The 27,295-nt window shown below is 43.8% G+C and overlaps 1 protein-coding gene and 1 long non-coding RNA gene across 2 annotated transcripts in view; one reads left to right on the plus strand and one right to left on the minus strand.

Annotated features, from left to right (window-relative positions):
• Positions 1-27,295, plus strand: part of ELAPOR1 (endosome-lysosome associated apoptosis and autophagy regulator 1) — a 344,279-nt gene that overhangs the window by 272,713 nt on the left and 44,271 nt on the right. The window contains exons 16-18 of the mRNA XM_069238875.1: positions 14,152-14,332; positions 15,763-15,859; positions 27,189-27,290. Coding sequence (XP_069094976.1) covers positions 14,152-14,332; positions 15,763-15,859; positions 27,189-27,290 — 380 coding nt within the window. The remainder of the gene's footprint in view (positions 1-14,151; positions 14,333-15,762; positions 15,860-27,188; positions 27,291-27,295) is intronic.
• The window catches only part of LOC138300041 (uncharacterized), a 195,289-nt gene that overhangs the window by 78,902 nt on the left and 89,092 nt on the right, over positions 1-27,295 (minus strand). The gene's annotated exons all lie outside the window — the stretch shown is intronic.

The raw sequence follows: 27,295 nt of genomic DNA on the forward strand, positions 1-27,295 counted from the left end.
CCACCTGCTTAGCGCAGTTGGTGAATGAGAGAATAAATCCACAATGTAAATTGAATAATAAGTAGAATCTAACTTGGGAAAGCTGTGTGCATATGGTTATTTCATATTATTTGGGGATTAACTTGGAATATATGTAGATATAGATGCTAAGATGCCAGACAGAATAGTTAATTCTGAACACTTGGTAGTTCTGCTCTTAAATCTACACAGTTTGTAATCAGTTTACTTAAAGTTCTGCTATCTTTAAATACTGCAGTTACATGGTCATTGTTCTCATAATCCCAATTATCCCTGTTTGGCTTTCTTACACCCTGCCTCATGCCCTCGTATTTCCTGCTAACACATTCACCCCAGTACTATGTATCCATCAATTTCTCCACCCACCTCTCTGACAATTCCATTCAGCAACAAATCAAGGTAATTCTAGACATTCTGCTCTGCTTAATATTTCCATTTTTGTGCATCACTCAGTCATGGATGCCCCATTTATAGAAACTCCAGCAGCCCTTGCTACTTCTTGTTCTACTTTCTATCCCACCCCAAACCTCGGTGGCCAAGCAGCAAGATGACCACCCTTTCTACTCATCCTGGTTTCACAGTTCACCTCTGTCACACCAGTTTTCCTCCATTCCTTCCCTTACTTTTCCCATATTTCCTTCATAAATATCTATCATTACACTCGTATTCTTTGCCCTGTTTTTGTGAAGAATTTAACACCTTACCTGGGCTACTTTTTGCTCTCTCTAACCAAAAGGTTTTGCTCTTCTATTAACTCTGCTTATGCCAACATTGCTTTTTTATCTATTCTTGATTGCCATCACCTTTCTAAGCTTCAGTCCCCTAACCTGCATAGACCAATTACTACGTTTGATCGTATATTTTGCTTATTTCCTTATTTATCGTATGTATCTTCTCATTCTCTCTTTACTTTGAATCACTTTTTCAGCTCCCTTCCTTTTCAAATTCCTCTGTCTTCTCATCTTACGAGTTTGCAGTTTTCTTTTTGTGATAGATGTCTTTTCTCTCAATATCTAATTTCCGTGGCAGTCAGTATTCTTCCTCCATCTCTGTCAGTACAAGTTAGGCTTGTACCAATCAAGGGCACAGACTATTTACATGGACCTGTTTCTTATAATATTGGCAGATGCAAAGTTCAATAAAACATTTAAACCCAGCATGGATTTGCTTATTATGAATGACTACTCCAATATCCTTCTTGATAGAGGTGGTGAAACCGGGTATTGAAATAGCAGTGATTTACAAAAACTATTTTCTCTATCCCCCAGTGGTGCCTGACTCCTTTCCTACTTTCTAATGCCTTATCATAGACCTTAAGTCTGCTGGTACTAGATATGTGAGAATTAAAATCATTTCTCACCTCCAAGGGTGATTTCTGTGTTGAAGTCCCTGTGGTCTAAATCACCTCTCACCTCATATTGCACAATAAGAACCACCTTTTTGTAGGTGGTTTATATCTACACTAGGAGAATCCCAATTACTGCTTAGTATCCTTTTTCTTGTTCTATTTACAGGAGAACATGATCCAACAAGATCTCATATTCTAGAATGACTTTCTAGAAGTAGACAACCCTATTGTAGTCAACTGGTTTGATCACTATCAATTTAATTTCTCCCTTCATTTTTTAAAAGGATACAGTGAGGATACCTCAGAAGACTGAAAACCTGGGCAAGGGTTAAGAATAATATAAAGCCCAAAGATTTTGCCACATTATTTGCTTCCAGCCTTCCTTGCTTTACCGAAGACAGGATATAAATTAAGCTATCAATAAACTTAATGATACCATGACTGAAAGGTCTGCTCTCTGGCATTCGAAGAAGCTTAAGGTCAGTTGTACAAAGGGGTTTTGTATTCGCAAACCCTGGGGTTCTCTAAATTCCAGATTTGTGACTACAAAGATCATTCTTACATTCTTATATTAATAACCTCATTTTGCAGTTCAGAAAACAAAATGGGGTTTCTGTACCCATACCAAACTGTAATTTGAAAACGGCTTTGTAACGCATTGGGTTCTTGGTTAAGAGGGTTTGAAGCCTTACTCATGCAACAGCCACAATCCTTCTTAGGGTGAACCACAAAAATCACTAAATTATCCTGTTTTGGTATGTTGGCACAAAAGTAGTCAGGCTTAAATTAGAGGCAATGTGTAAAATATTTATGCAGCACACAAACAGTAATAAATTGAAAACACAACATAAGAAAGTCCCCAACCAATTTGGAAAAGTAGAGCTCATTGTAATAAATAACATGCCACCAAAATGATCAAAATTCAATAAGTACAAGCAGAGATACTGATTTTTAAACTTCACAGTGAAAATAGCTCAAAGAAGCAGAAAATGCCACTCGCCATTATCTGATCGTGCTTAACTGGGGACAATTCACAAGTTCAGGCTGACCGCGATGGAGTGCGGGCTGGATACAGGGATCAAATTTGTCCTGCTGAAGAGTTACCTTCTCAAGTCTGGCATGAAGAGTTCCGTTTGCATGGAAGGAGGCTGCGAGGAGAAGGCTTTCGTTGAGAAGAGCAGGTTGAGCATTGCAGACGGTAGTTGCTGTAGCATGAAGAGCCAGTTGTTGCTGGAGGTTCGTGTTGGCAGTCACAGTGGCCTATCGTTGCTATAGTATGAAATGAGGGTCTTGCATTGCCGGTCATTGTGGATGGTCGCTGTCGTCGTGAAGAGCAGGTCGCACTGCAGCTTTGCGTTGACAGCCGTTGTGGGCAGTCGATTTGCAGTGCAAAGAAGTCCCTTCAGATTCACAATGAGCCCAATCTTCGGGATCTTCATCTTTACTTGTGGAGCATTTCTCACTGATCCCAGCCAAAGGTCCAGGACTTTGGAAACGCCTCTTTGGGATTAGGACTCACTCCAGCAGAGGCCAGCAGCAGGGCTAAGGCAGATCCAGGGAGGTCCAGTTGGTGCTGGTCAGATGGGCAGTTGCAGGGAGGCCTTTGGAAGCTTGTTGTTTCCCTGTAGCTCACACAGGAGGTCCGCCAACTGACCCTTTGGGTCACTTTGGTAGCCTGGCATCAAGGCAAGAAGGTCTGATCTTCCCCCTTCAGACAGCAAGGCAGTCCCTCAAGCAGAAGTGCTGTCCTACGTCTGAATTTCCAAAGGTCCAGGAGTGTTCTGATGAGTGGTTCAGACAGTTCTCTTTTTATACCTGGTGCCAGCCCTTCTGTGGAGAGATTCTCTGACTTACACTCAAAACTGGTTCTGGTCTGTTCTTCCTCTTCCAAACCCTAACAAGCAGAGCAAGTCACAGCCATGTGACCCTGGGCACTGTCAGAAAGGCACAGTTAGGTTGGAGAAGAAATGCCAAATTTCTAAAACAAAAGTGGCATTTTCAAAATTGTAACTAAAACTGGCTTCACTATTAAAAAGATTCTAAATTACAACTCATTTTAGTGTAAACAGCATATCAAGATCTGCTCCCAATCTGAAGTGAGCAGTTGTTAAAAGTTATGTGATAACCCAGTGTTAGCCTATGGGAGATATAGGCCAACTTTAGGGGGGTTTCATGGTCAGCACATGTAAAACTTACACACAGGTCATCTTTTTAAATGGTATGCACCCTGCCAAATGAGCTTTTAGGGCCTACCTTAGAGGTGACGTTTGAGCATTAAGAAGGAAGGTTTAGGCCTGGCAAAAGGTTTTATTTTGCCAGGTCAAAATGGCAGTTTACAACTGCACTACAGGCTGCAGTGGCAGGTCTGAGACCTGTTTTAAAAGGCTACTTAGTGGGTGGTTCAATTAGTGCTGCAGACCATTAGTAGCGTTTAATTTATAGGCCCTGGGTATGTGTAGTACCATTTACTATGGACGTACAAGTAAATTGCGTGTGCCAACTGGGTGTAAGCCAATTTTGCCATGTTTCCAGGAGAAAGCACAAGTGCTTTAACCCTGGTGCACAGAGTCTTAAGACCAACAGAAACAGGTTCAGCAAAGTTAGGGAGTGAAGGCAAAAAGTTTGGGGGAATACCACGCCAAGAATGTCAGGTCTAACATGGCTTGTAAAGGATGTTCTTCAAAATAGGAAGTTGGAATGCATTGTATCAATGGTGTGTGACTGTGTTTTGCAATTGATCATCTGCTACACATTACCAAGTTGGGATGGTAACTATTTTGCAAAGAAAAAGAGGTTGTCTTTGTACTCCTTCCGCTTTTGGAATTGGGTTGCAGCATCCGGGTATCTGAAGTCGCTGAATTTTTCAAAAATGAAAACTTTTTTTATAGCAGCCCCGGTGCCATTAAGAAACTCAGGCTGTCTAAAAAAAGAAAGGTTTTTGTTTTGAAAAGCAATCTCAGGGATGGTTGGTAAATTGCAGGTGACAATCAACATGATTAAAGCCAATCAGAAGCAGTTGCAAATTGCAGTTTTTCTGATTAATATTAGCATGTCCTTCTGGGACCTCCATAAAATTATTTATTTTGAGAACTGATCTAGTAACATATAGGTTGGTTTGCAAAACAACAAAACAAGACTGGTTTCAAAAGGCTGTGCGCAATTTGTGACTGCTTTTTGTGAACAGAATGGCCCTTAATTATACAAAAAGCGCCCAGATTAAATGAATGTACCCAGCCCCAAAACCATATTATAACTAATCTCAACTACTCCATGCTTCCAGAGAATCAATTGAAAATATTTGTGAGTTGAAGGGCCTGATTTAGAATATTTGTTAGATGGAGTAAAGGCAATTTGGTTGGCAGACAGTTTTGTCTGCCACTCTGCTAATACTCTGCCCGCCAAACTGAGAATTATCCACTGGCCCGGTGGTGAACTCAATGGTTTGGTATGAACACCCATTAAAACGTTTCATACAAAGCCACTGACATGTTTTGTGTGCATCTATCATTGCTGATGGGTGTTTACACCAAACTTTTGAAATTTTTACATTTTTTCAAAATCAAACCGCCCAAATCGATAATGTTTTTAGAAAAATGTAAAACTAATGGCCCACTCAATGGGAGTTTACTCCATGGAGTGGGAGCTCATTGTTGTATTTTTTTCTGTCCCTCCGACTGACAAAAAAAGCCCACTATAAATTCACCAGACGGGCAGATGGCTTACCTCCAACATCCCATAATCCATTGGACTACCGGAAGAGTACAGTCAGGGACGGAACTGTAGTAGGCTCTGTCATCAAATGACTGTCAGTCTGCTCAACCCTAAATAGGGCATTGTGATGGTGCACCCTTTCTGCCAACTTCTAAACTAGACCATAAACCTTTGCCAGAAAATTTCAAGTTGGCTCAACCAAAAAGCAGACTGTAGAGCTCTTGAAGATAGGTAAATGTGGTACAAATCCCCCGCCTCCATTTAGCATGGCTTCATCAGGGAAGAAATGTGAGGAATTTGCCCACACCTTTGATACCAAGGTCCAACTATCAAACCTTCTTGTCCACTGCATCCCAACACTCAAAACTCTAACTCAGAATATCTCCAAATCACTGGTCCATTTACTAAGACATATCTGAACAGAATTTCTCTGCATCATCTCCCGACTTAGCGGATGATTAGGATCTCTACGCCATTGCAGCCGACACCCGCTATATGGGAGTAGTGAGACTGCTTTGAAGCCGGCGGCCTCACCCCAACGTATTACGGTGTTTCCACCAGGCTGACTAATGGAAATGTTATATTACGACATTTCTGCCGGACAGCCATGTGCAAACAGTGCCGTGGGGTTGGCCTTGGCTCTGACCTTAGGGAGCCGGGGCCAGTGCCATTGCACACTAGCACCCTTGAAATGCGCACTGTCTGCATAGCACCCTGTCTTCATTCTGAAGATGCTGGCAGGTGGGGCCTACAACTAGTGCAGAGGTACTCTGTGTTCCCCACCACTGACTTTCCACAAGCCTTTCCATAGCAGTGCAACCGCCATGGAAAGGCTGGCGGAAGGTGGAGTTGTGATCAGCTCGACGGTGCTGAACTCGGCACCGATGTGGTTGACCACGACTCCGACCACTGCCAGCCTGCATGGATCCCTGATCCTAGAGGAGACTGCGGTTTCCTGGTGGCCAGACCACCAGGATCCTAATCTGGTGGTCAGACCACTAGGAGTGCGGCGGTCCAACCGCCACCGCAAGTTTGGCAGTCCTCAGACTGCCAAACTCATAATTGGACCCTTAAATCTTACAGTCCTGTGTTTGAATCTTGACTGGCTTATTTAGCTAAAGAGATATGCATACATCTTGTGCCATTTTAGTATGACCTTATCAATCACTCACTGTCACAAGTAGTGTTTCCAGAGTGCTTGAAAGTTGCACAAGTTGCTCATCTTAAAAAAAAAAAAAAAACACTTGGGGAAAAGTTGGCCCCACTTTATGATACTTCTGCCATCTCAGAAATTACACACAGGCTCAGGCATTGACTGGCACAGTACATTGCTAGCAGTAGCCATGATTGACATTGTGTGGCTTTGGAAGACACCTAAATTCATGACACACAAAACATGGCTGAAAGATGCTCTCCATTGCCTTGCATGAGAGATTAATTTACAGATTTAATGATTAACTACCCAAATCTGAGGAGACCAGGGGCCCTTTCATGCAGAAATTATTTCATAACAAATACCCCAGTAAAACCCAGTAAGAATTCTGTAGTCCCTAATGATAGTACTGTCTGTTAACCAGGGGACGGAGGAAGGACTGACCTTTATTTTCACATATTGATTTTCCCTGAGAAGTGATAAATATAACACTGTACGCTGACCACTCCATCCTTCTCTACATATGGTTGTCTCCTCTTATGTTCATGCGTGTATTCGTATCTTTTGAAGAGGGTAAGATGGCAGACAAGGAGAGGTATAATGAGTGAGAGGCGGTGAAGGAAATCTAATTGTTAGTGTTGAACCAACATGACATTATAGCCCTTTATTAATGTTGTTCCCTGTAATATTGCACCCTTGTTGGGACTAGGTTTTTGTTTTAATTCACCTACCTCGAGTCATACCTTTATATATGGGTATAATTCACACTATGTCAAGGACGGGAAGGCGAAACAAATGCTGAGTAGGCAAAGCTCTCTGGAAGTAGGAAGAGGAAGCACAACACAAATAAAAAAACAGCCTGGATGGATAACTTGTTAACTAAAGGGAATATCGAATGGGAACTGGGGAAGGAAAATATTGAAGTGTTGGGATGCAACTAAAGTAAGTGGTAGGTACTACAAATATGTTATATCGCTTAATCTTGTCTACAGTTTAGTCTGCCTCCTAAGCACCACGTCCCAGTTCTCCATTATCTTCCCGTCTAAATACAAATGTGGAATAGATTCTGTTGGATGTCACATGTGATTTCCTGCCCCTGAGTAATACCAGTGGGTGTGCATGGTTTCCGGTAATATCTAACTTGTATGAATCCTGACCACTGTTATGTATACACAACTCCTTTTCAATGAAAAATGGGTTACAAATCATCCACTGCAGATCCAGCATGTTTAAATTCTTTGCCTAGTCTCTGGCCTCTCTTTCTCCAGCAACATCATTGAAAACACTGTGAACAACCCACACAGTTTGTCAACTATGACAATCTTCATGATGAACTCCAGTCATTTTTGAGAGCATACTATCTTACTGAAGCAGTAACAGTGGCGGCCGGCAGCTTTAGGAGGGAGGGGGGCGGGCGGGAAGCACACACACACGCACGCACATCCATTAACAACACTCATAACACTCAAACATGCACGCACGCACCAAACATTCATTTTAAAAGATCACATACACTCATTCTTTCACACATGCACGCACATACACACACACGCACGCACATCCATTAACAACATTCATAACATTCAAACATGCATGCACGCATGCACTAAACATTAATTTTGAAAGATCACACAAACCCATTCTTTCACACACGCACGCACATCCATTAACACTCATAACATTCAAACATGCACGCACGCTCCAAACATTCATTTTAAAAGATCACACACACTCATTCTTTCATGCACGCATGCACGCATGCACATCCATTAACAAAACACTCATAACATTCAAACATGCATGCACGCACCAAACATTTGTTATAAAATATCACACACACAAACTTACCTTCAGCCTCGGAGGTCCCAGGAGGGTTGGGGCTGCTGCCTTCCCTCATTGGCTGACCTTGGGTCAGCCAATGAGGGAAGGCAGCAGACTCAGCCTAGTCCCTGAGTGGGATGGGGTCAGTGAGACTGCTGACCCCACCCCACTCTGTGACAAACTGTCACTGATTGACACTCGCCCTGGGCGCTTCAAGGCTTAAACCTGAAGGGCCCAGGGCGAAGTCAATGGGTGACGCTTTCATCGTCACCCAGGGGAGGGCCTCGAGGCACCTCTGCTGAGCTGAGGAGGTCACGCCCATAGGAGCTGTGACCTCCTCAGCCCAGCACAGTTCAGCTTAGGCAGCCAGGAGTCTACGCAAATGCGCAGGTCTGCTCCTGGCTGCCTGACCTGAACATGAACATGAACAGTGTCTGTCAGGCTGACCTTTGTTCAGCCTGACAGACACTCTTCATGAGGGGCAAAAGGTGGGAGGGCATGGCCCCTCCGCCCTAAAGGACGGGCCACGCCTGAGCAGCAATCCTGCATATCACTGATGGTGCTCTGTGCATTGTGAATAGTGGTGATTCCAGTCTGTTGATACTACTCCATCTTTTAGCTATTTCAGTACTCAAATGGTATGCTCGTTCACATGCTAAAAGAATGCACGAGAATTGAAGGCAAGGTGCTGAATTTGTCTAAATTCAATCTAGTCAAGAGCTCACAACTGATGGAAATAGACAGCTCTGTTCCAGTTCAACAAGGAGGACCTGTCTTAGCCACACAACAAACCTTATTTTGAACCAATGAGTAGCCTCATCAAAGAGTGTGGAATATCTTACTACCAGCATACTGATGATACTCCTGTTATTAATGTGCTTGCTGGATTAAACTCTTGACAATTGGCAATTTTGGATTACTGCTCATCACCAATTCAGTCGAGTGCACGAGTTGCAGCTTATTTTGCCATATTTCTCTCCACCCCTTCTTAAAATTGGCTTAACTCTGCAAATCTCTTATATTTGTGATCCTTGTTGAAATCTCTGACAAGCAATATAATCTTCACAAATCCATCTATAAGGTAGCTATAAATGCTAACCATCAGCTCAGACTTATTTGTGGGAGCACAACTTTCTTACTGGAAGACATAAAAGTAGTAATCCAAGTCTTATCCTCTACAGATAGGGTTATAAGAATGCTAGTTTCTGCAGTAATCCTAAAGGTAATCTTACTCATTTCACAGCTCTTACATTACCTCTGCAATGACGTGAAGAAATGTTCTATAACTTGGTGACTTAAGGAGTAGAAGAGTTATTTCGTTTAACAGTGAGGCAATCTATAGCGTCTAGTGGTTAGATTTTCTACCAAAGCAAATGAAATACAAAGTCATTGTCTGCACCCCTTCTCCTTGTTGAGGGCCTTCACAGCTCTGCAGAAGGACAGCAGAAGGTGACATTTGTATGGCTCTTGTATTACTGCCAGTGTGTGTGCCCTGACATTCTGGCTTCACATTGGAACGGGACTATGGCCTCTACCCATGGAGGGTGGAGTGCACTTTGTGGCTCGTACCCCCTTTGGGGATGTTTATGGAGAGTCCCTGAGAGATGCTATTTCTTCTTCCTAAGTGAGACCTTCAGGTGAATGCTAAATGTGTGCCAATTGCTGAGTTGATTACATTTAATGTTTCTTTCCATTGCATTTTTACCCAGCCTCCTATTCCTCCTTTATTGAATTGAAACCAAGTGGAATGTTCTGTAATTGGCATGTGTCAGCACGTACTTAAATGAGTAAACAGCTGCTTTCCATGGTCCAGCTTAGCACACGTGCATTGGGTGTCACAGAAGTGGGTATACAAAGAGTTGTAGCTCATACTTCAATAGCAAATTGACACAGGAGCATGGAAGCAGATGCAAATGCCCCTTGCATTTCTTCGGCAATTTGTGAAGTATGATACATGAGATTAGCAATCCAACTAACGGACTTCCCTGGAGCCTAACCCAGTGCCAATACATTGTATATTGTGCTCCGCAGTATTTTTATACCAGTCCATTGCTGTACGAGTCAAGCTCAGGTGCAAACCACCAAAGTATTACATGAAAGCTGTACAATGTCCTGAGTAACACTGTTGGCCACAACACTCAATAGAAAGGATATAGTGCCTCAGATATCTCTAAAAAATCATAAGGCCCAAAATGTTTCTTAAGTGAGTAAAATGCCCAACATCAAAACACCTACTAGTTAAACGTTTTCACTTGCATAAACAACTTGGGAGTTGAGTGCCTGCTGCAGAAATCTGTGTGCAAGCTTATGGTGTCAGACACGAATGTCTATGCCTTTCCTACTTCAAGCTCAATACAATGAGTCCCTCTGATGTGAGTAATTAGACCATTTCATTTGCAATAACACAATGTGCTTTTCTGTGTGCCTTGTATAAATTGCCTGTTTGCTAGAATCTGATAATGCTGGGCTTGGTATTTGCACTTGCCTGTACAATTGCTGTGCAGGGAGTAGGAACAAGCAGACTTGGCTGCGTGGTTTGGCTGCATAGTTTGGTGGATTCGTACCCCATCAACACTATTGCATGTGCGTTATATCCCAATTCGCCTCAAATATGGCAGATGAGATATTGTTCACATTTGTGATGGAGTACCCATCTACCAAACTCTCAGTCAGGCTCTAAGTCCTTAAGATGGCCTGCAAACAGGCTGTCATGTGTGTGAAATGGTCTGTTGTCAAGTGGAGTGTCTTGACAGGTCAGTTCCTTAAAAAGGCAGCCAGGGCGGGGGCAGAAAGTCAGATGTCAGGCTCTGTCTGATATGTGATTGAGCCCCAACCATTGCTGCTTTGTAGAGACAATGACCAGACATTCAGATTGCAATATAGATCCGTCTTCATCTCTACTCTAATTTGCATTTATTATTGTAATGCATCCCTCTACTAAAGAAGGGACAAAAGAAGAAAAAAGATGGTCTAGACAAACCTAATGATATGTAGATTTAGTAACATAACTGGCATGGTTACCCCACGTTTTGCCTGCTTTCAGTGTGTTTTGACTGTGTTCACTGGGATCCTGCTAACCAGGACCCAGTGTATGTGCTCTCTCCCTCTAAATATAGTTGCATATGACTTATGCACACTCCACAATTGGCATACTGGTGCCCTCATATAAGTCCAGAGTATATGGTACTTGGTTACCCAGGGCATTGGGGCACCAGGGGTTCCCCACGGGCTGCAGCATGTATTATGCCACCCATAGGAGCCCATGCAAAATGTGTCTGCAGGCCTGCCATTGCAGCAGGCGCAAAAAGGTGCATGTACCATTTCACTACAGGACACTACACCAAATCACTGTAAGTCACCCCTATGGTACGCCCTCCTAGGCCAGAGGGCAGGGTGCAGGAACCTGGGTGTGTGAGGGCACCCCTGCATGAGCAGAGGTGCTCCTACGAACTCTAGCTCCATTGCACTAGACTTTGTAAGTGCGGGGTAGCAATTTTACCTATGCAGTGGACACAGGTCACTTTCCTGTGTCCAGCTACATAATGGCAACTCCGAACCTAGGGATGTTTGGTATCAAACATGTCGGAATCATACCCTAATATTGTTGCCAGTATTGGTTGTATGATCCCATGCCCTTGGGGGGCTCCTTAGAGGACCCCCAGCATTGCTCCTACTAGTCTTCTGGGGTTTTCCGGGCAGCCCACGCTGCTGCCACCACTCAGACAGGTAGCTGCTCTCCTGCTGCTTCACCAGCTCAAGCAGAGGAAGACAGAACAAAGGTTTTCCTGTTGGAGAGGGAGGTAGCCCCCTCTCCCTTGGAAATAGGTGTTACATGGCTTGGGAGAGGTACCCCCCAAGCCATCAGTATGCTTTGAAGGGCACATTTGGTGCCCTCCTTCCATAAACTGGTTTGCACTAGTCCAGGGACCCCAGGCCCCTGCGCTGGCGCGAAACTGGACAATGGAAAGGGGAGTGACCACTCGCCTGTCCATCACCACCCCAAGGGTGGTGCCCAGAGCTCCTCCAGGTGGCCACTTGATTTTGCTATCTTGAATCCAAAGTGGGTAGAGGCCCCTGGTAGCATCTGAGTGGTTAGATCAGGTATGTGACGTCACAGCCCCTCCTGATAGGTGGTCACCCTGCTAGGTGACTGATCCCTCTACCTGGGCTATTTAGGGTCTCCCTCTTGGGTGGGTCCTTAGATTCGACATGCAAAATTCCAGCAGGACTGTTCTGCATCATTTACTTCATCTTCTGGCCACTGGGACTGCAAATGGACCCTCCTGGAACCGACAATCTGCAGCATTGTTTCTCCAGCTCCTTTTAGCAACTGCAACATTTCCCCAGCTGTGCATCCTCTGAGGACGACGAGTCTTCAGCCTGCACAAGAAGTAAGAAGGAATCTCCCTTGGAGTGAAGGAGTCACTCCTTGGCATCCACAGGCACCAACTGTAATGAAGACTGGCTGTGTAGATCCTCTCTCCTCCGGAACTACGTGGATCCTGCATCACAGGTGGTGATCTGGAGTGGTCCTCTTGGTCCTCTGTACCAGCTATCCAACTTGGGAGATGGTAAGCCATTGCCTCTCCTTGCAGGATAGTACCCCTGTGCATCACAACTCTTGCAGCTACCAAGGCTTGTTCATTTTCTCCTCCAAGGGATCTTCAGGCTCCATGTAGCCACAAGCACTTCTTCGTGCAATGCACAGTCTCCTGCCTGCTGCACCAGTGACGTGGGACACTTATCCAGGTGTGCAGAGTGGGCCTCACCGCAAATCCTGTGTTTGCTGCCAGTGGGTTGACTGTGGGGGCTGCCTCCTCTTCTTGTGACTCTTCCAGCTGCTGAGGGTCACCCCTGACTCTCCTCCGTGGGTTGAGTCGCCTGGACCTTGCTGGTCCTCTTCAGCCTTGCAAAACCTTCTTTTCCAACTCTTGCATTTGACAAGGCTTGTTGGTGGTTTTCCAGCACCACTGACTGACTGCATCACGACCGCCGACGTGGAACATCACTTGCATCACTTCTGGAACTACTCTTCTGCTATTGTGCCGCACTGCTGACTTTCTTCATCCACCGTAACCTGGTCCTGCAACCGCATAAGGGTGGGTAGTGGCTCCTGCCACAACCAGACACTCCAACTCAAACTGGACTTGGTCCCCTTCCTTTTCAGGTCCTCTTCTGTCAGGATCCACCTTTGGTTTCTTCCAATCTTGTCTGGGTCTTGCACAATCCTTTTTCAAGGTCCTCCTGCTGGGTTTGGGTACTTACCTCCTCTCTCCAGGTCTCTGGGTGCCCCCCTGGTACTTACCTTTTGGGGTTTCTCCAACTCCCCTCTTCTGATATCACTTCCTTGAGTGGGGGACTGCCTTTCACATTCCACTTTTTTAGTATATGGTTGGGCCCTCCCCTAGGGCCCTCACTATTTGCTATTGTTTTTACCAATGCCTATTGCTTTCTATGCTATTTACTGAATATGTGTACATAACAGTGTGTTTACTTACCTCCAGTTGGGTATTGCCTATAGGGTATTTTAGTATTTGTGTTACCATAATAAAGTACCTTTATTTTTCTAACACTGGGGGGGTTATTCTAACTTTGGAGGAGTGTTAATCCGTCCCAAAAGTGACGGTAAAGTGACGGATATACCACCAGCCGTATTACGAGTTCCATAGGATATAATGGACTCATAATACGGCTGGTGGTAAATCCGTCACTTTTCCGTCACTTTTGGGACGGATTAACACCTCCTCCAAAGTTAGAATAACCCCCTGTGTGTTTTTTTCATGTGTGTAAGTGCTGTGTAAAAATAGTGGTATTGCATAAGCTTTGCATGTCTCCTGCTTATCCACAGCTACCTCTAGAGAGCCCGGCTTCCTAGACACTGACTACACCTCACTAATAGGGGATACCTGGTATAAGGTGGTAACACCATAGGTGCTCACCACACACCAGGCCAGCTTCTTACAATAACAAAATGTGATGCTTAGCTGCCTTCAGGATGCTAGGTAGACAGACTGTAAGAATCCTTGCCTCAAAGGAAAGTTATTATAGTGAAATAAACAGTTTTAAAATTGCTGCTTTTGTGTTTTTTGGATTTCTAAAGGGAAAGAAGATGTCTGTCTGTGTTGACAACGTTACAGATGTGCGGGGAATGGACACCTCTCCAAAGTACACAACATCCATTACATCATACGCCTGCCAAGCTATTGTTATCCCATCTGACGCAATAGGCTTCAAAGCAGTGGTGTCGTCACAGCCGGTTAGTCTGGCCGATCATTTTATAGGTAAGTGACAGCAAGAGGTGGACTCTTTCCTCATCACCAGGTAATCCATATTCAAGCTATTAAATGATCCAGTGGATTATTTGTCTTAACCTCACATGCCAGTGTTTCACCCATCTTCTCATCAGCATAGGATTAATGACTAAATACAACTCTGTTTGTCTTGAAAGAACAATTAGCTGTGTGTGGAAGCTGATAGAATGCCAGGGCTTCTGGTATTCACAGAGCAGAAGAATTAAGGATTACCCTATTCCCTGACCAGCTGCAACAACAACACCTTGCCTAATCACCAACTACTTATGTCCTCTTACATTTCTTCTAAACCCCTGTTCTATCCATTTGTGGTAACATGCAATTTCATCAGCACCTCTTCTTTTTTTTGGCCATGTCCCAGTGTTATACAATTAAAGGGTTATCATACCTTATTGACAAAGCCTGGGCTTAATCCAGCCAAGCTGAAGAACTTTGGTCCAATAATTCTACATCCTGTCATATCCAAATCATGAAGAAGCATCCATCCCAGTGGCCTTCTTAGCTACCTTGATTCTCCAAAGTTCCTGATCTGGTCTCAAGTCAGTTTTCAATCAAGACACTGCAATGAATCATATTAAGTGGCAGCATTGGTTCCACACTTTTACAGACAAGGAAAAGCCAGAAAGCTTCTACTCTTTTATCTGCATTCTTCTTTAACACAGTAACCATACCATTCTGATTGACTATGTTAGAGCGGCTGGGTGAGCTGGACCTACACTCAATTGGTTAATCCTGCTAAAGGAGCATTTCTACCTAACATTGAATGGGGAAATGATCAGGCCAGCCAACACTTTGTTGGTAGCTTCAAAATCAATGCAAAGGCTCATTGTCTGTGTTCTAATCAACTGGGTCCAATAGGGATCCAATGCTGCACATTTGGTGGTCACACACTCTTGGGAATGGAAAATACAGGTGTAGCAGAAAGGATGTCCATAGTTACCAGCATAAGTATAGGGTCAGTATGAACTTTATAGTATGTAAATGTGTATCATGTGAAGGACATCTAGAACATCTGGCATGTTAATGGAATTTTGTTAGGACCTTGTAAAAGTGGAGGATCTAGATGGCATTTTAAAAAGGACCACACTGAATTAGGGTCTGTTGCCCACAGGAATTGATAAAGTGCTGGGTGAAAACTGAAATATCTTAGCAAGGGTGAGCTTGCTGGTTCACCAAGCCATTGTTTTCACCTTTAAATCAACAGCTTGTCGCAGCCTAAAACAGTTATAACTGAGTACAGTGGTACTTCCTTCAGTGCCCTCCCCTACATCCTTCTCTGCCACCTTTGTATGAGCATAATGGGTATTCCTTTCAAGCCTGTGACGCAACAGCTGTTAACACAAAATCTCCCTTTGCTCATACATTGTATTCACATGTTTGTGTGTTTGATTGCATTGCAGGAGTAACAGCAGATGAAACTTTGGACAATATAACTTCCCCAGCTAATCTCTTCTCCCAGGCCACCTCCCCGCTGCCGGACATTATATTCTATTACAGGTATTGTGGATGCTTTTAGATTTTCCCACAAGATTCCAGTGAATTTTGTTCCTGTCAAAATATATGGCACAAGAAACATTCTGAACAATAGGGAGCACTCTCTGTCAGTTATGTTATTCTACAAAAAGGCTCAGTGTGGTTTGTGTATATGTTAGATATCAGTGGAAAGTGCCTGTGCATCACTAGGACTGAATGTTGACACCAACCTGTGTTTCTATATGGTGTATGTATAAATTAATGATACATTGACAAATGCCTCATATGCCACAGCACTGCAAACAGAACTACCTCATGTTGCTTCGGGGTTAAAGAACAGAGTAAACATGCAATTAAAACTGATAGGAGTATCAGAGTAAGGGAATTAATACTAAGAGAAAAATAACAGTCTTCATCTAAATGAGCATGTGATGGTCAGAAACAAGGGCGTTCCAAGAATAGTGTATTCTCAATCCAGAAATCTCTTTTACCTCCAGATATTGTGAGCATGTCAGAGAGGGAGTGTGGAATGTTAAGATGAAGTGTGTACGCGAGGCATCCCAACTTGAACTAGTGCTCAATTGTGAGTCAGTGAAGAATACAAAACACCAGTGCCATATGATCTATTCTTTGTTGAGGTGTGTTCCATAGACAGGATATTTATGCTACAAAGTCTCTACCTCTTTTGAGTTCCGGCATGTTCAGGGTCTTTGGGGCAGGCCTTCCTTACATGATTCATGGGCTGTGCTTGCAAGCCATGCTGTATTTCACTGCTGCGGTTTTTCAGGGCTTTTGCAAGGATGCATTTGTGTGTGACACAGATGGCTTTTTAAAATGACATTGACATTAACAAGCAACCAGTGTAGCGGTTTCCGAGTCGGTGGCTCACAGACTATCTACTTTGTTCAGGATCTCCTTTCATATTTGCAGTTTTGACAGACCAGTGTCATATCGCTATATATTTCTTCAGCTCAAAATTATGTCATGACGATTCTAACCTGTGTAATGAAGCTGCAGAAAGGGAAATTCATTTTATCAACTCGTTGTTTAAAAGATAAATTTTATAACGCTCTACTACCAAGTAGATTTCTGGCACCCATGGACCTAGCAGTTTAACACTTCTGTTCAGTTCATGTTTACAATCTGGTCCAGTCCCTATATGTTGTTTACCAGGTCTAGAGTGTTCTGGGGAGTTGCTATCTTATTAGGTTTCAGTAGTCAGTGGGTGGGGGTGTCTCCTGCACAGTCCATATCTATTAAGAAAAAAGATTCCCAGTGGCAACCCTTGCCACGTTTGAAGCATATCCTTTTTGCCCTACTGCAAACTATCGCATGACCGAATCTTTCTGTCCCTGAAGGGAGCTTGTGTGTCAGCCAGGGGTGTGTTTAGGGAAATGAACACCAAACTAGCTATAAGGCCATCTCCCTTTTCCACTGAGCTGGTGCCATACTGGTTTTAGAGGGCCAATGGAAAAAAAGGCATCTCTTCCCCAGGTCATCCTTTACACTTGTGCTGGCCTCACCCTGGTCCCTATTAAGGTAATGAAGCTTTTGACGCTCCTCAGCTCCCCTTTCTGACCTGATACTTGTTACGTACTTCACACCTAGGCCTTCCTGTGAAAAGGCTTAAGTTATAGTTCCTGCTTTATGATCAGTTTTCACACCTTACTAAAGGGAAGCACTAACAGGGTCATCTGCCAGTGGGCTAATGCAATTTAGCCTAGTGGACGCCGAGGCAGATAAAGTGTACCTTTTAAAGGCCACTTTTCCTAAATATTTATTACAAAAATCAGACCTCCCCAAGCAATTGGATTTTTAATAAATATTAAACATAGTGGTGTAATTTTCCCTCTAGCTTATACACAATCCACACTTAGCAGGCTTATGTTTTTATTCTGAACTTTTGTTTTTCTTCATGGGACAGTGAAAATTGCTTTTGGAGGCTAATCTCTGTAGTTACATGCCAGCATTCAATTCTTGCACGTACAACTTTCAAGTACTGTGCTCCTTAACTAGTGGGCTATACTGTCTACTTAGGGGTGACCTATTTAATATTTAAAAGTAAATTTCTTTCCTGTCAAAAAGGGTTATTTGCCAGGCTCACCTGCTGGTTTAAAAGCTGCATGCTACACAGGTAGGCCTGAAGGCATCATTTCTTTGTCACTCTATTTGATGGCACAATAAGTTCTTCTGTCCACAGGTGACATTTAACTTTCCATGCCATTAGTGTTTTTTTTCCTGCATCATATGCCAGTTGGGGTTAGTCAATTTTACCATGTTCTCGAGGTCAGACACTAGAGCCTGTCCCTTACTGCTTCAATGTTCAGAGTTAAAAAACAGCAAAACGAGTCAGCAAAAAACTGGAGTTGACAACGGAAAAGAGGCACTTTCCTACAACACGCTTGGCTAAAAATTATTAATACATAAGGTTTCAGAGGCATGGGCCTTTGACAAGATACCAGGGATTTGGGTTCTTCAATGGAGTCTAATGCCATGGGCCATGTGATGCGTTGTCCAGGACATTTGAGTATCCGTATGTAGAAACTTGCTTGTTTTAATCAAGAACTTAAAATCTGTAAATGGTGTCAGTAAAACCAGGTTTAGTTGCCTTGTAGTAGCAAAGAACTATCTGTTTCATCTGAATTTGTTTGGTGCTGAAAGCTTTCTTAAAAGACATGGGTAGGTAATTGATAATTTGACAGACTGTACTCTGTAACACCAGGGCAGTTGAGTCGTATACTCCATTGTCTTGGCAGACCGCAGCCGGCCATATTTAGATTTCTCTGTCAGCCTGGGGGAGATCTCTGTGCCTTCCAAAGTGTTGATGTCGGTTGTATCATGGAACAATGCATGCCATTGTAACTCATGCTCTTACAACACAACCGGTATCCAGCAAAGGTACCGCCAATGCATAACTTTTACCACACATGCTTTTACAGCGCATATACCATTACAACGCATGCCTTTACAACAGATTTCATTGTAAAGGCAGGATTGGTAAAGGCATATATATATATATATATATATATATATTCGTAACCAAGTCCCGGAATGCAGGTGCTCCACACAGCGGTCCTGGATGGGTTCCGAGAGACCCTAATATAACCTAAAACACTCCTTCCAATATCAGGAGAACCAGGACACCTCCAATATGAAAATTCAGTTTATTTCAGCACAAAATCCATTTTGTGCTGAAATAAACTGAATTTTCATATTGGAGGTGTCCTGGTTCTCCTGATATTGGAAGGAGTGTTTTAGGTTATATATATATATATATATATATATATATATATATATATATATATATATATAGTGTTTATACTTTCCTGTAAAATACTTCAATTTTGGTGGTAAATACATGCATTGTAAAAAAAAAAAAAACATTAGCACCCAAAAACCCCAAACCACTCTAAACCTTAAAAAAAACAATCACACCCAAAAACCCTGACCCACCCTAAACCATAGAAATATATATATATATATACATAAAAATATATATATATAAACTACTTACAATTTACCTGCAAAATACTTACCTTTACAAGCTAAATCTTTTCCACACATATGCCCTTACCATTCATGCCTCTACAATGAAATTAGTTGTAAAGGCATGCATTGTAATGGCATACTCGTTGCAAAAGCATGAGGTAAAGGTTTTGTGTTGTGACAATACCTGCGTAGTAACGGTCGCGTTGTGATGGCTGTTTTCCTTTTGCCACAGTTGATCCTCTGACATCACTGTGTGATTAGTGAAGGGCTGCCATGTTTAATCATTCTGTTAGCAGATCCTTTTTTTCTTCAAACTCAAACTCCCAAAGCAGAGTTTGTAGTTAAAAATCAAAACAACTGATGGGCCAGGCACTCTGAGAGTTTCCTCCCAGTGCGTGGGGTAATGTTTTTCTTTTTGGGACTGCCATACTTTTCCTGGGAGTCCCAAACAGCACATAGAAAAACGAGATTATCAGAGCATCTGCCCTAAATATAGAGGATGCTACAAGGTACTTAAATTGATGATGCAAAGTCAGTTGGGCAATCGGTATAATCTTCCTGCCGGCTGAGCTGGCGGGGCCCTGCTGGCAGAAACATGATGGTTCTAAGATTTTTATGTTTGATCTAATCTAACATTCAGAACACTGTCTATGTTACACTAAATCTACATGTACATGTAGGACTGTTAGAAATGGGGTCTCTAGTTGGCAGTGGTTTGCACCTATCCAATTAGGGGTCCTCACTCTAGTCAGGGTAAGAGAGTAACACAGCTAAGATAACCCCTGCTCACCTCCTTGGTAGTTTGGCAATAAGCTTATATCAGAGGCAATGTGTAAAGTATTTGTACACACACACAGCAACACAGTGAAAACACTACAAAAGGATTCCACACCAGTTTAGAAAAATAGACAATATTTATATGAGTGAAACAAAACCAAGATCAACAAAAATCCAACATACACAAGTAAATATATCACTTTTTAAAAGTCTAAATGAGTCTTAATTCATAGGAATCAATGATTGTATCTTTTAGCACAAAGTACCTGGGATGCATCAAAAACAAAGACGATGCGGGCCACAGGGAGGTGAGATGCTGAAAAAGCCAAGCGATACATTGGTTCCTTTCTGCACAGGGGAGGGGATGTGCTGATTCTTTCCTCACAGGAGAGTTGACGCATTGGTTCCTGACGGGGGGGGGGTGATGTGTTGATTCTTTCCTTGCACTAAAAGTGATGCATCAATTTCCAGACATGCGGCCATGGTTCCTTACTGCGGTGCGGGGTCAATGAAAAATTGACACCCAAGGATGATGTGTGGAAAATCCAGACACACCCTGTTAATGGAGCTGTATTGAAAAAGATGCTATGTCGATTCTTTAGCCACGAGACAGGTGCTGTGTCGATTCTCCAACTGGAGGACAGGGGCTGTGTCGATTTTTCAGCCGGGGCGCGTTGTTGCGTGGATTTTATTCTTCAGGTAATCAGCTTACACTTCCAAGGGCCAAGGAACTGGAGTTGGCACCACTTGGCAAGTCAGGACTCTCAGCAGAAGAGCCACGGCACTGGCAGATGAAGTCTATTGATATCCATGAGTCTTCTTAACAAGAGGAAAGCTCGGTTCAAGCCCTTGAAGAACCTTGGAAAGCAGGATGTAGAAAGCAAAGTCCAGTCTTTTCACTCCCAAGACAGAAGCATCAAGCAGCAGTCCCGCACAACAAAGCAACAAGCAGAGTTCCAATCCCTCCTACAGCATCCAGCTCTTCTTCCTGGTAGAATGTACTCAGTCCAGAAGTGTTCTAACTATGTGGAGTCAGTAGTCCTGTACTTATACCCATTTCCGTCTTTGAAGTAGGCAAATGTCAGAGAAGTCTTTGTAATGCACGAGACCCTGCCTTTCCCTGCCCTGGCCCCAGACACACTCCAGGGGGCTGGAGACTGCTTTGTGTGAGGACAGGCACAGCCATGTTCAGGCGCAGGTGTCAGCTCCTCCCACAAGTCTAGCTCAAGAAGACCAATCAGCCTGGTGATGGGCCATCAGGATATGCAGGGCATACCTCAGCTCCCTTTGGGTGACTGTCTAAAGTGAATAGACAAACAGCCCACTCTGACCCAGACTTGCATTCATCAGACAAGCAGAGGCAGAGAATGGCTAAGCAAGAAAATGCCCACCCTCTAAAAGTGGCATTTTCAAACTCACAATTTGAAACCAACTTCACCAAAAGATGTATTTTTAAATTGTGAGTTCAGAGACCCCAAACTCCAAATCTCTATCTGCTCCCTATGGAACACTACACTTAAAAGATATTTCAAGGTAATCCCCATGTTACCCTATGGAAGAGATAGGTCTTGCAATAGTGAAACCGAAATTAGCTGTATTTCACTATCAGGGCAACACACTACTACATGTCCTAGCTTTTAAATACACTACCCATGGGGCTACCTTGGGCCTACCTTAGGGCTCACTGACAGGTAATAAAAGGGAATGTTTGGTCCTGGCAAGTGGATGCACTTGTGAGGTTGAAATGTCACTTTAACACTGCACACAAAGACACTGCATGGCAGGCCTGAAACATGTTTTCAGGGCTACTCATATGGGTGGCACAATCAGTGCTGCAGGCCCACTAGTAGCGTTTGATTTACAGGCCCGGGCACACCTGGTGCACTATACTAGGGACTTACTAGCATATCAAATATGCCAATCTTGGAGAAACCAACCACCAATACATTTTAGACAGAGAGCACTTGCACTTTAGCACTACCAGCAGTGGTAAAGTGCCCAGATACCTAAAGCCAACCAACACAAGTCAGAAAAAAGGAGAAAGAAGACAAAATGTTTGGGGATAATCCTGCAAAAATGGCCAGGTCCAACAAGGATTCACAGTGTTTTATATATCAATAAGGGTTTGGCGGGATTCAGGAGAAGCCAGGGCACACCAACCCTTTCAATTAACTCCATAAACAACTGAGTACACTGGGCATAGTTTCAAAGGGAACGAAATGTGGAAATTTCAAGCCTTAGGGCCTATGTTCTATGATCCCATTTCTAGAAGGACAAAAACTCTCATCCACCCAGGGTGGCATGCTTCCTAATATGGCCCCTCACATTGGTAATGGAGTTATACCAATGTGGGCTACACACTGGGGAGCAGGGAAGGTCTTCAAATGGAAACTCAGCCACAATGTGGTTGTTGGGACCTGGAATTACTTGAATGGTTAGTGCAGAGAGAAAAGGAGTAATACAAAACTACCTATTGATGGACAAATAACTTTTATTCATGTTACCAGTGTGTAAGATTAAAATAAACTGCCCTTCTACTAGGTCGATGTTAGAAATGGGGTCTTTGGTTGGCAGTCAGGTTACCCCCTGTCCAAGCAAGGACCCTCACTCTAGTGAGGTAAGTCACACACAATCCAAATTATTCTGTGCCCACCCTCTGGTATCTTGGCACTGAGCAGTCAGACTTAACTTAGAAGGCAATGTGTAAAGTATTTGTGCAATAAACCGTACAATAACACAATATAGCACCACAAAAATGCACCACACAATGTCTAAAAAATATATATATTTATCTGAATAAATAGGTCAAAACGATTAAAATGCAATAAGTATACCTTGAGATATCACTGAAAAGTGATATAAAGTGTCTTAAGTCTTTTGAAAGCAAACAAAGTCTCTTTCAAGCACAAAGTACCTGGTTTGCGCAAAAAAATCTCCGCAAAGGACCACAGAGGAGGAGAAGCGTGGAAACAAATGGGTGTGCGTTGATTTCTTGGGCTGCACACGGCGATGCTTCGTTCAGTTTTTACACAGGGCCGGCTGTGCATCGATTTCCAACACTCGGTTGTGCATCCTCTTCGGTTGCAGGGTTTTCAGACGCCCCGGGGACAGTGTGTGGATTTCCTGTGCTGGCAGGAGGAAGTCACAGGAGCTGCATCGATCAGGTGGGTGTGGCGTCAAATTTTCTCCCGCACGGCTGGCGCTGTGTCAATTCCTCTCTGGAAGTCCGTCTGCGTCGTTCTGGGTCTGATGTGCGTCGATCCAGAGGGCCGTGCATTGGATTTCTGGTCGCTACTCTGCAGCTGCATCGATCTTCTCATTGCGAAGTCAGGCAGTGTTGTTCCGGTTCGGTTTGTGGTGAAATTTTCACCACGGGGCAGGCTGTGCGCCGTTTCTGGCAGGCTGTGCGTCGAATCTTGCCACACAAGGAGTCCTTCTTGAAGAGATGAAGCCTTTTTGGTCCTGAGACTTCAGGGAACAGGAGGCAAGATCTATCCAATCCCTTGGAGAGCATTTCTCAGCACAGCCGGGGAGCAGCAAGGCAGCAGGGCAACAGCAAGGCAGCAGTCCTTGTCAGAAAAGCAGTCCCAGTGAGTCCTTTGGGCAGCCAAGCAGTTCCTCTTGGCAGGTCTGGTTCAGGAATTCTTCACCAGCAGGTTTCTTGTCCAGAAGTGTCTGTAAGGTACAATGTCTACCCCAAGAAGTCTGTGGTTTGGGGGCTTCTTCTTATACCCATTTTGGCCTTTGAAGTAGGCTTACTTCAAAGGAAAGTCTCATTTGTCTGTGAAATCCTGCCTTGCCAAGGCAAGGCCTCAGATACACACCAGGGGGTTGGAGTCTGCATTGTGTGAGTGCAGGCACAGCCCTTTCTGGTGCGAGTGACCACTCCTCTCCTCCCTCCTAGCACAGATGGCTCATCAGAATATGCAGGCTATAACCCAGCCGCGTTTGTGTCACTGTCTGGAGAGGTGTGCAAACAGGCAAACTGTCAAATTAACCCACACACAGAATCCACAAACAGGCAGAGTCACAAACATGGTTCAAGCAAGAAAATGCCCACTTTCTAAAAGTGGAATTTTCAAACACACAATCTTAAAACCAACTTTACTAAAAGATTTTTTTTTTCAATTGTGAGTTCAGAGGTCCCAATCTCCACATGTCTATCTGCTCCCAAGGGAAGCTACGCTTTAAGCATGTTTAAAGGCAGTCCCCAGGTTAACCTATGAGACAGATAGGCCTGGCAACAGTGAAAAAACGAACTTGGCAGTATTTCACTGTCAGGACATATAAAACATATTAGTATATGTCCTACCTTAACCACACACTGCACCCTGCCCATGGGGCTACCTAGGGCCTACCTTAGGGGTATCTTATAGGTAGGAAAGGGGAAGGGTTAGGCCTGGCAAGTGGGGACACTTGTCAAGTCTAATTTACAGTTTAAAACTGCCCACACTGCAGTGGCAGGTCTGAGACATGATTACAGGGCTACTTATGTGGGTGGCACAACCAGTGCTGCAGGACCACTAGTAGCATTTGATTTACAGGCCCTGGGCACCTCTAGTGCACTTTACTAGGGACTTACTAGTAAATCAAATATGCCAATCACGGATAAACCAATTAACAGTAGAATTTACACCGAGAGCATATGCACTTTAGCACTGATTAGCAGTGGTAAAGTGCTCAGAGTTCAAAAGCCAACAAAAACAGGTCAGGAAAAATAGGAGGAAGGAGGCAAAAAGTTTCGGGATGACCCTGCAAAAAGTGCATGGTCCAACAGTCGGCATGTTTCAACCCCTTTATGCGTCCTTGACAGGAGTGACTGGCTTTCTTTGAAACCGGACTGCTTCGATTGTGATAAGTGATAAAGATCAAGGTGTTGAAAGTGCTGATACAAAGCCTCTAATCTCATTGGAGGAACACTTTCCTTTTGAATTGGATCTGGAGGAAAGAAAATATAGGTAAAGTCAATAGATAGAACAACTTGTATGTTTACGGTTGGTATTTCACACATCAAACCATATCAAGTGTCTGTGCATAATATGCATGCGTCTAAAGTGAAATGAGCATGCAACATGCACAGATAACCTTAAAATAGTATTCAATTATCGGCTCCACAAAATATGTAGTCTTCAGTCTTACCCCGTTATCATTGCCCCTCTCATCCTTGTCAGAACGACAAGGATCACCACTGAAAAAATAGTACCTTCATACATGTAAGGCTAATCAACATAAAGATTTAGCATCAGTAACTGTCTGGACCTGAACATCAAGCAAGGTTAAGTCCTACAATTTTAACAAAGGATCTTAGCTAGAACAGAAGGACAAACCAACCACTACTGCACTCATAGGGAAAGTCTGGTGAGTTCATGTTATCAGAGACAGGGAGTAGATAAAGCTATGGTATGGCACGACATCAGATTTGTAAAGCATTGAAAAAATATATTAATGTAATATTAATCATGTGGATGCAGCTTGCAAAAAGGACAGCAAAATGTGCTGGAGGGAACCTGTGGAGCCAGTCATTATATATGCATTAAGAAGTACCAGATCCCAAAACTTAAATGTGTCAATCACAGCTCCAAGGGGACAGATCTTTAAAAAGCAGTAGGTGTATTTGGAGTTGTGTAACAGGAATACACCCCGACAAGTGATGTGACTTCTTATGCAACAAGACACATATCCCCAAAGTCATAATGGTATTTTTTAAAATAATATTTTGCATACATGGTCACAAGTATTTACCTGACTCTGCCCCAATTGTCGCTTCCCGCCTGACTGCTGGAGTCAGTGGTAACATTTTGAAAAGGGTTTTTATATGCTCCAAGTACGAGTGCCACTACAAACTGAAAGCAATGAGCTATGGAAGATTTAAGCACATAAGCATTCGTGCTTCCAAGGACAGTGTTGTACTGGGAACTGGGTGTACGTTTGCCAAGGGTCAGTCATTTGTGCTGCTGTACCAGGTCACAGAATTCTGGAAGATGTAGGCGTGTATGTGTTCCATGTCATGATGTACCTGGAAGCCACTGAGTTCTGGGAAATGTAGGGCCGTATTCATTTATACTTCTAAAAACGTATCTCTTTGTCTTAATTTAAGGGATGTAAATATGACGTGTCAAGGATGATTTGTGGATAAGGTATCAAAAGCATAGTGAATGAAGAGCATCCGTTTGGGAACAGGCTGGGAACCAAAACTCGACCACGACAAAGAAAACCCAAATAATTATGATTATGTTGTTAGTGAAGTAATAGGGGAATTACATAATGTGCACCTGTTCATAAGGATGAGTGAGACACCACAGGATAATCTGTCACGTTTCTCCAACGGAGAGTAAATGATGATAGTAATATTATTCCACCAAGGTCAAGAACATATAGGCGGTCCCGCCGCCCGCCTGGCGGGAACTGCTGAATGACCGCACCGCGGTCAAAAGACCGCGGCGGCCATTCTGGCTTTCCCGCTGGGCCGGCGGGCGACCGCCAAAAGGCCGCCCGCCGGCCCAGCGGGAAAGACCCAGCAACGATGAAGCCGGCTCCGAATGGGGACGGGTGCAGTGGCACCCGTCGCGATTTTCAGTGTCTGCAAAGCAGACACTGAAAATCATTATGGGGCCCTGTTAGGGGGCCCCTGCACTGCCCATGCCTTTGGCATGGGCAGTGCAGGGGCCCCCAGGGGCCACTCGACACCCGTTCCCACCATCCATGGGTCGGAATCCCCATGGCGGCGCTGGAGGATTCCCTGGGCCAGGGGCCAGGGCCAGGGGAAAACCGGCGGGAAAACGCTGGTTCCCCTTTTCTGACCGCGGCTTTACCGCTGCGGTCAGAATGGCCCAGGAAGCACCGCCAGCCTGTTGAATGACCCCCATACTTCCTTATGATAACTGGAAAATATCAGATGTAAGAATGTTTTTGTTGTAATGACATCCATGGGATGTCATCATTGAGGCCATGTTTGTTTCCCTTTGGAACTATACCCTGGGTGCGTTGTTGTTTATGTAGACTCACTGTGTACACAGTTGTAAAAATGTTGTATATCAGTTTCTTCTCAGTTTGTGTGATTCGCATTCTATGTTGTCTTCACCCGAAGGTCAAATGATGTAACACAAGCCTGTCCTTTTGGAAGAGCCACTGCAATCCATCTGCGATGTGACACAGCGAAGGTTGGAACAGGAAAGCTGTCTATGCCAAGGTAAG

Source organism: Pleurodeles waltl, chromosome 6 (genome assembly GCF_031143425.1).
Source record: "Pleurodeles waltl isolate 20211129_DDA chromosome 6, aPleWal1.hap1.20221129, whole genome shotgun sequence".
Classification (NCBI taxonomy): Eukaryota; Metazoa; Chordata; class Amphibia; order Caudata; family Salamandridae; genus Pleurodeles; species Pleurodeles waltl.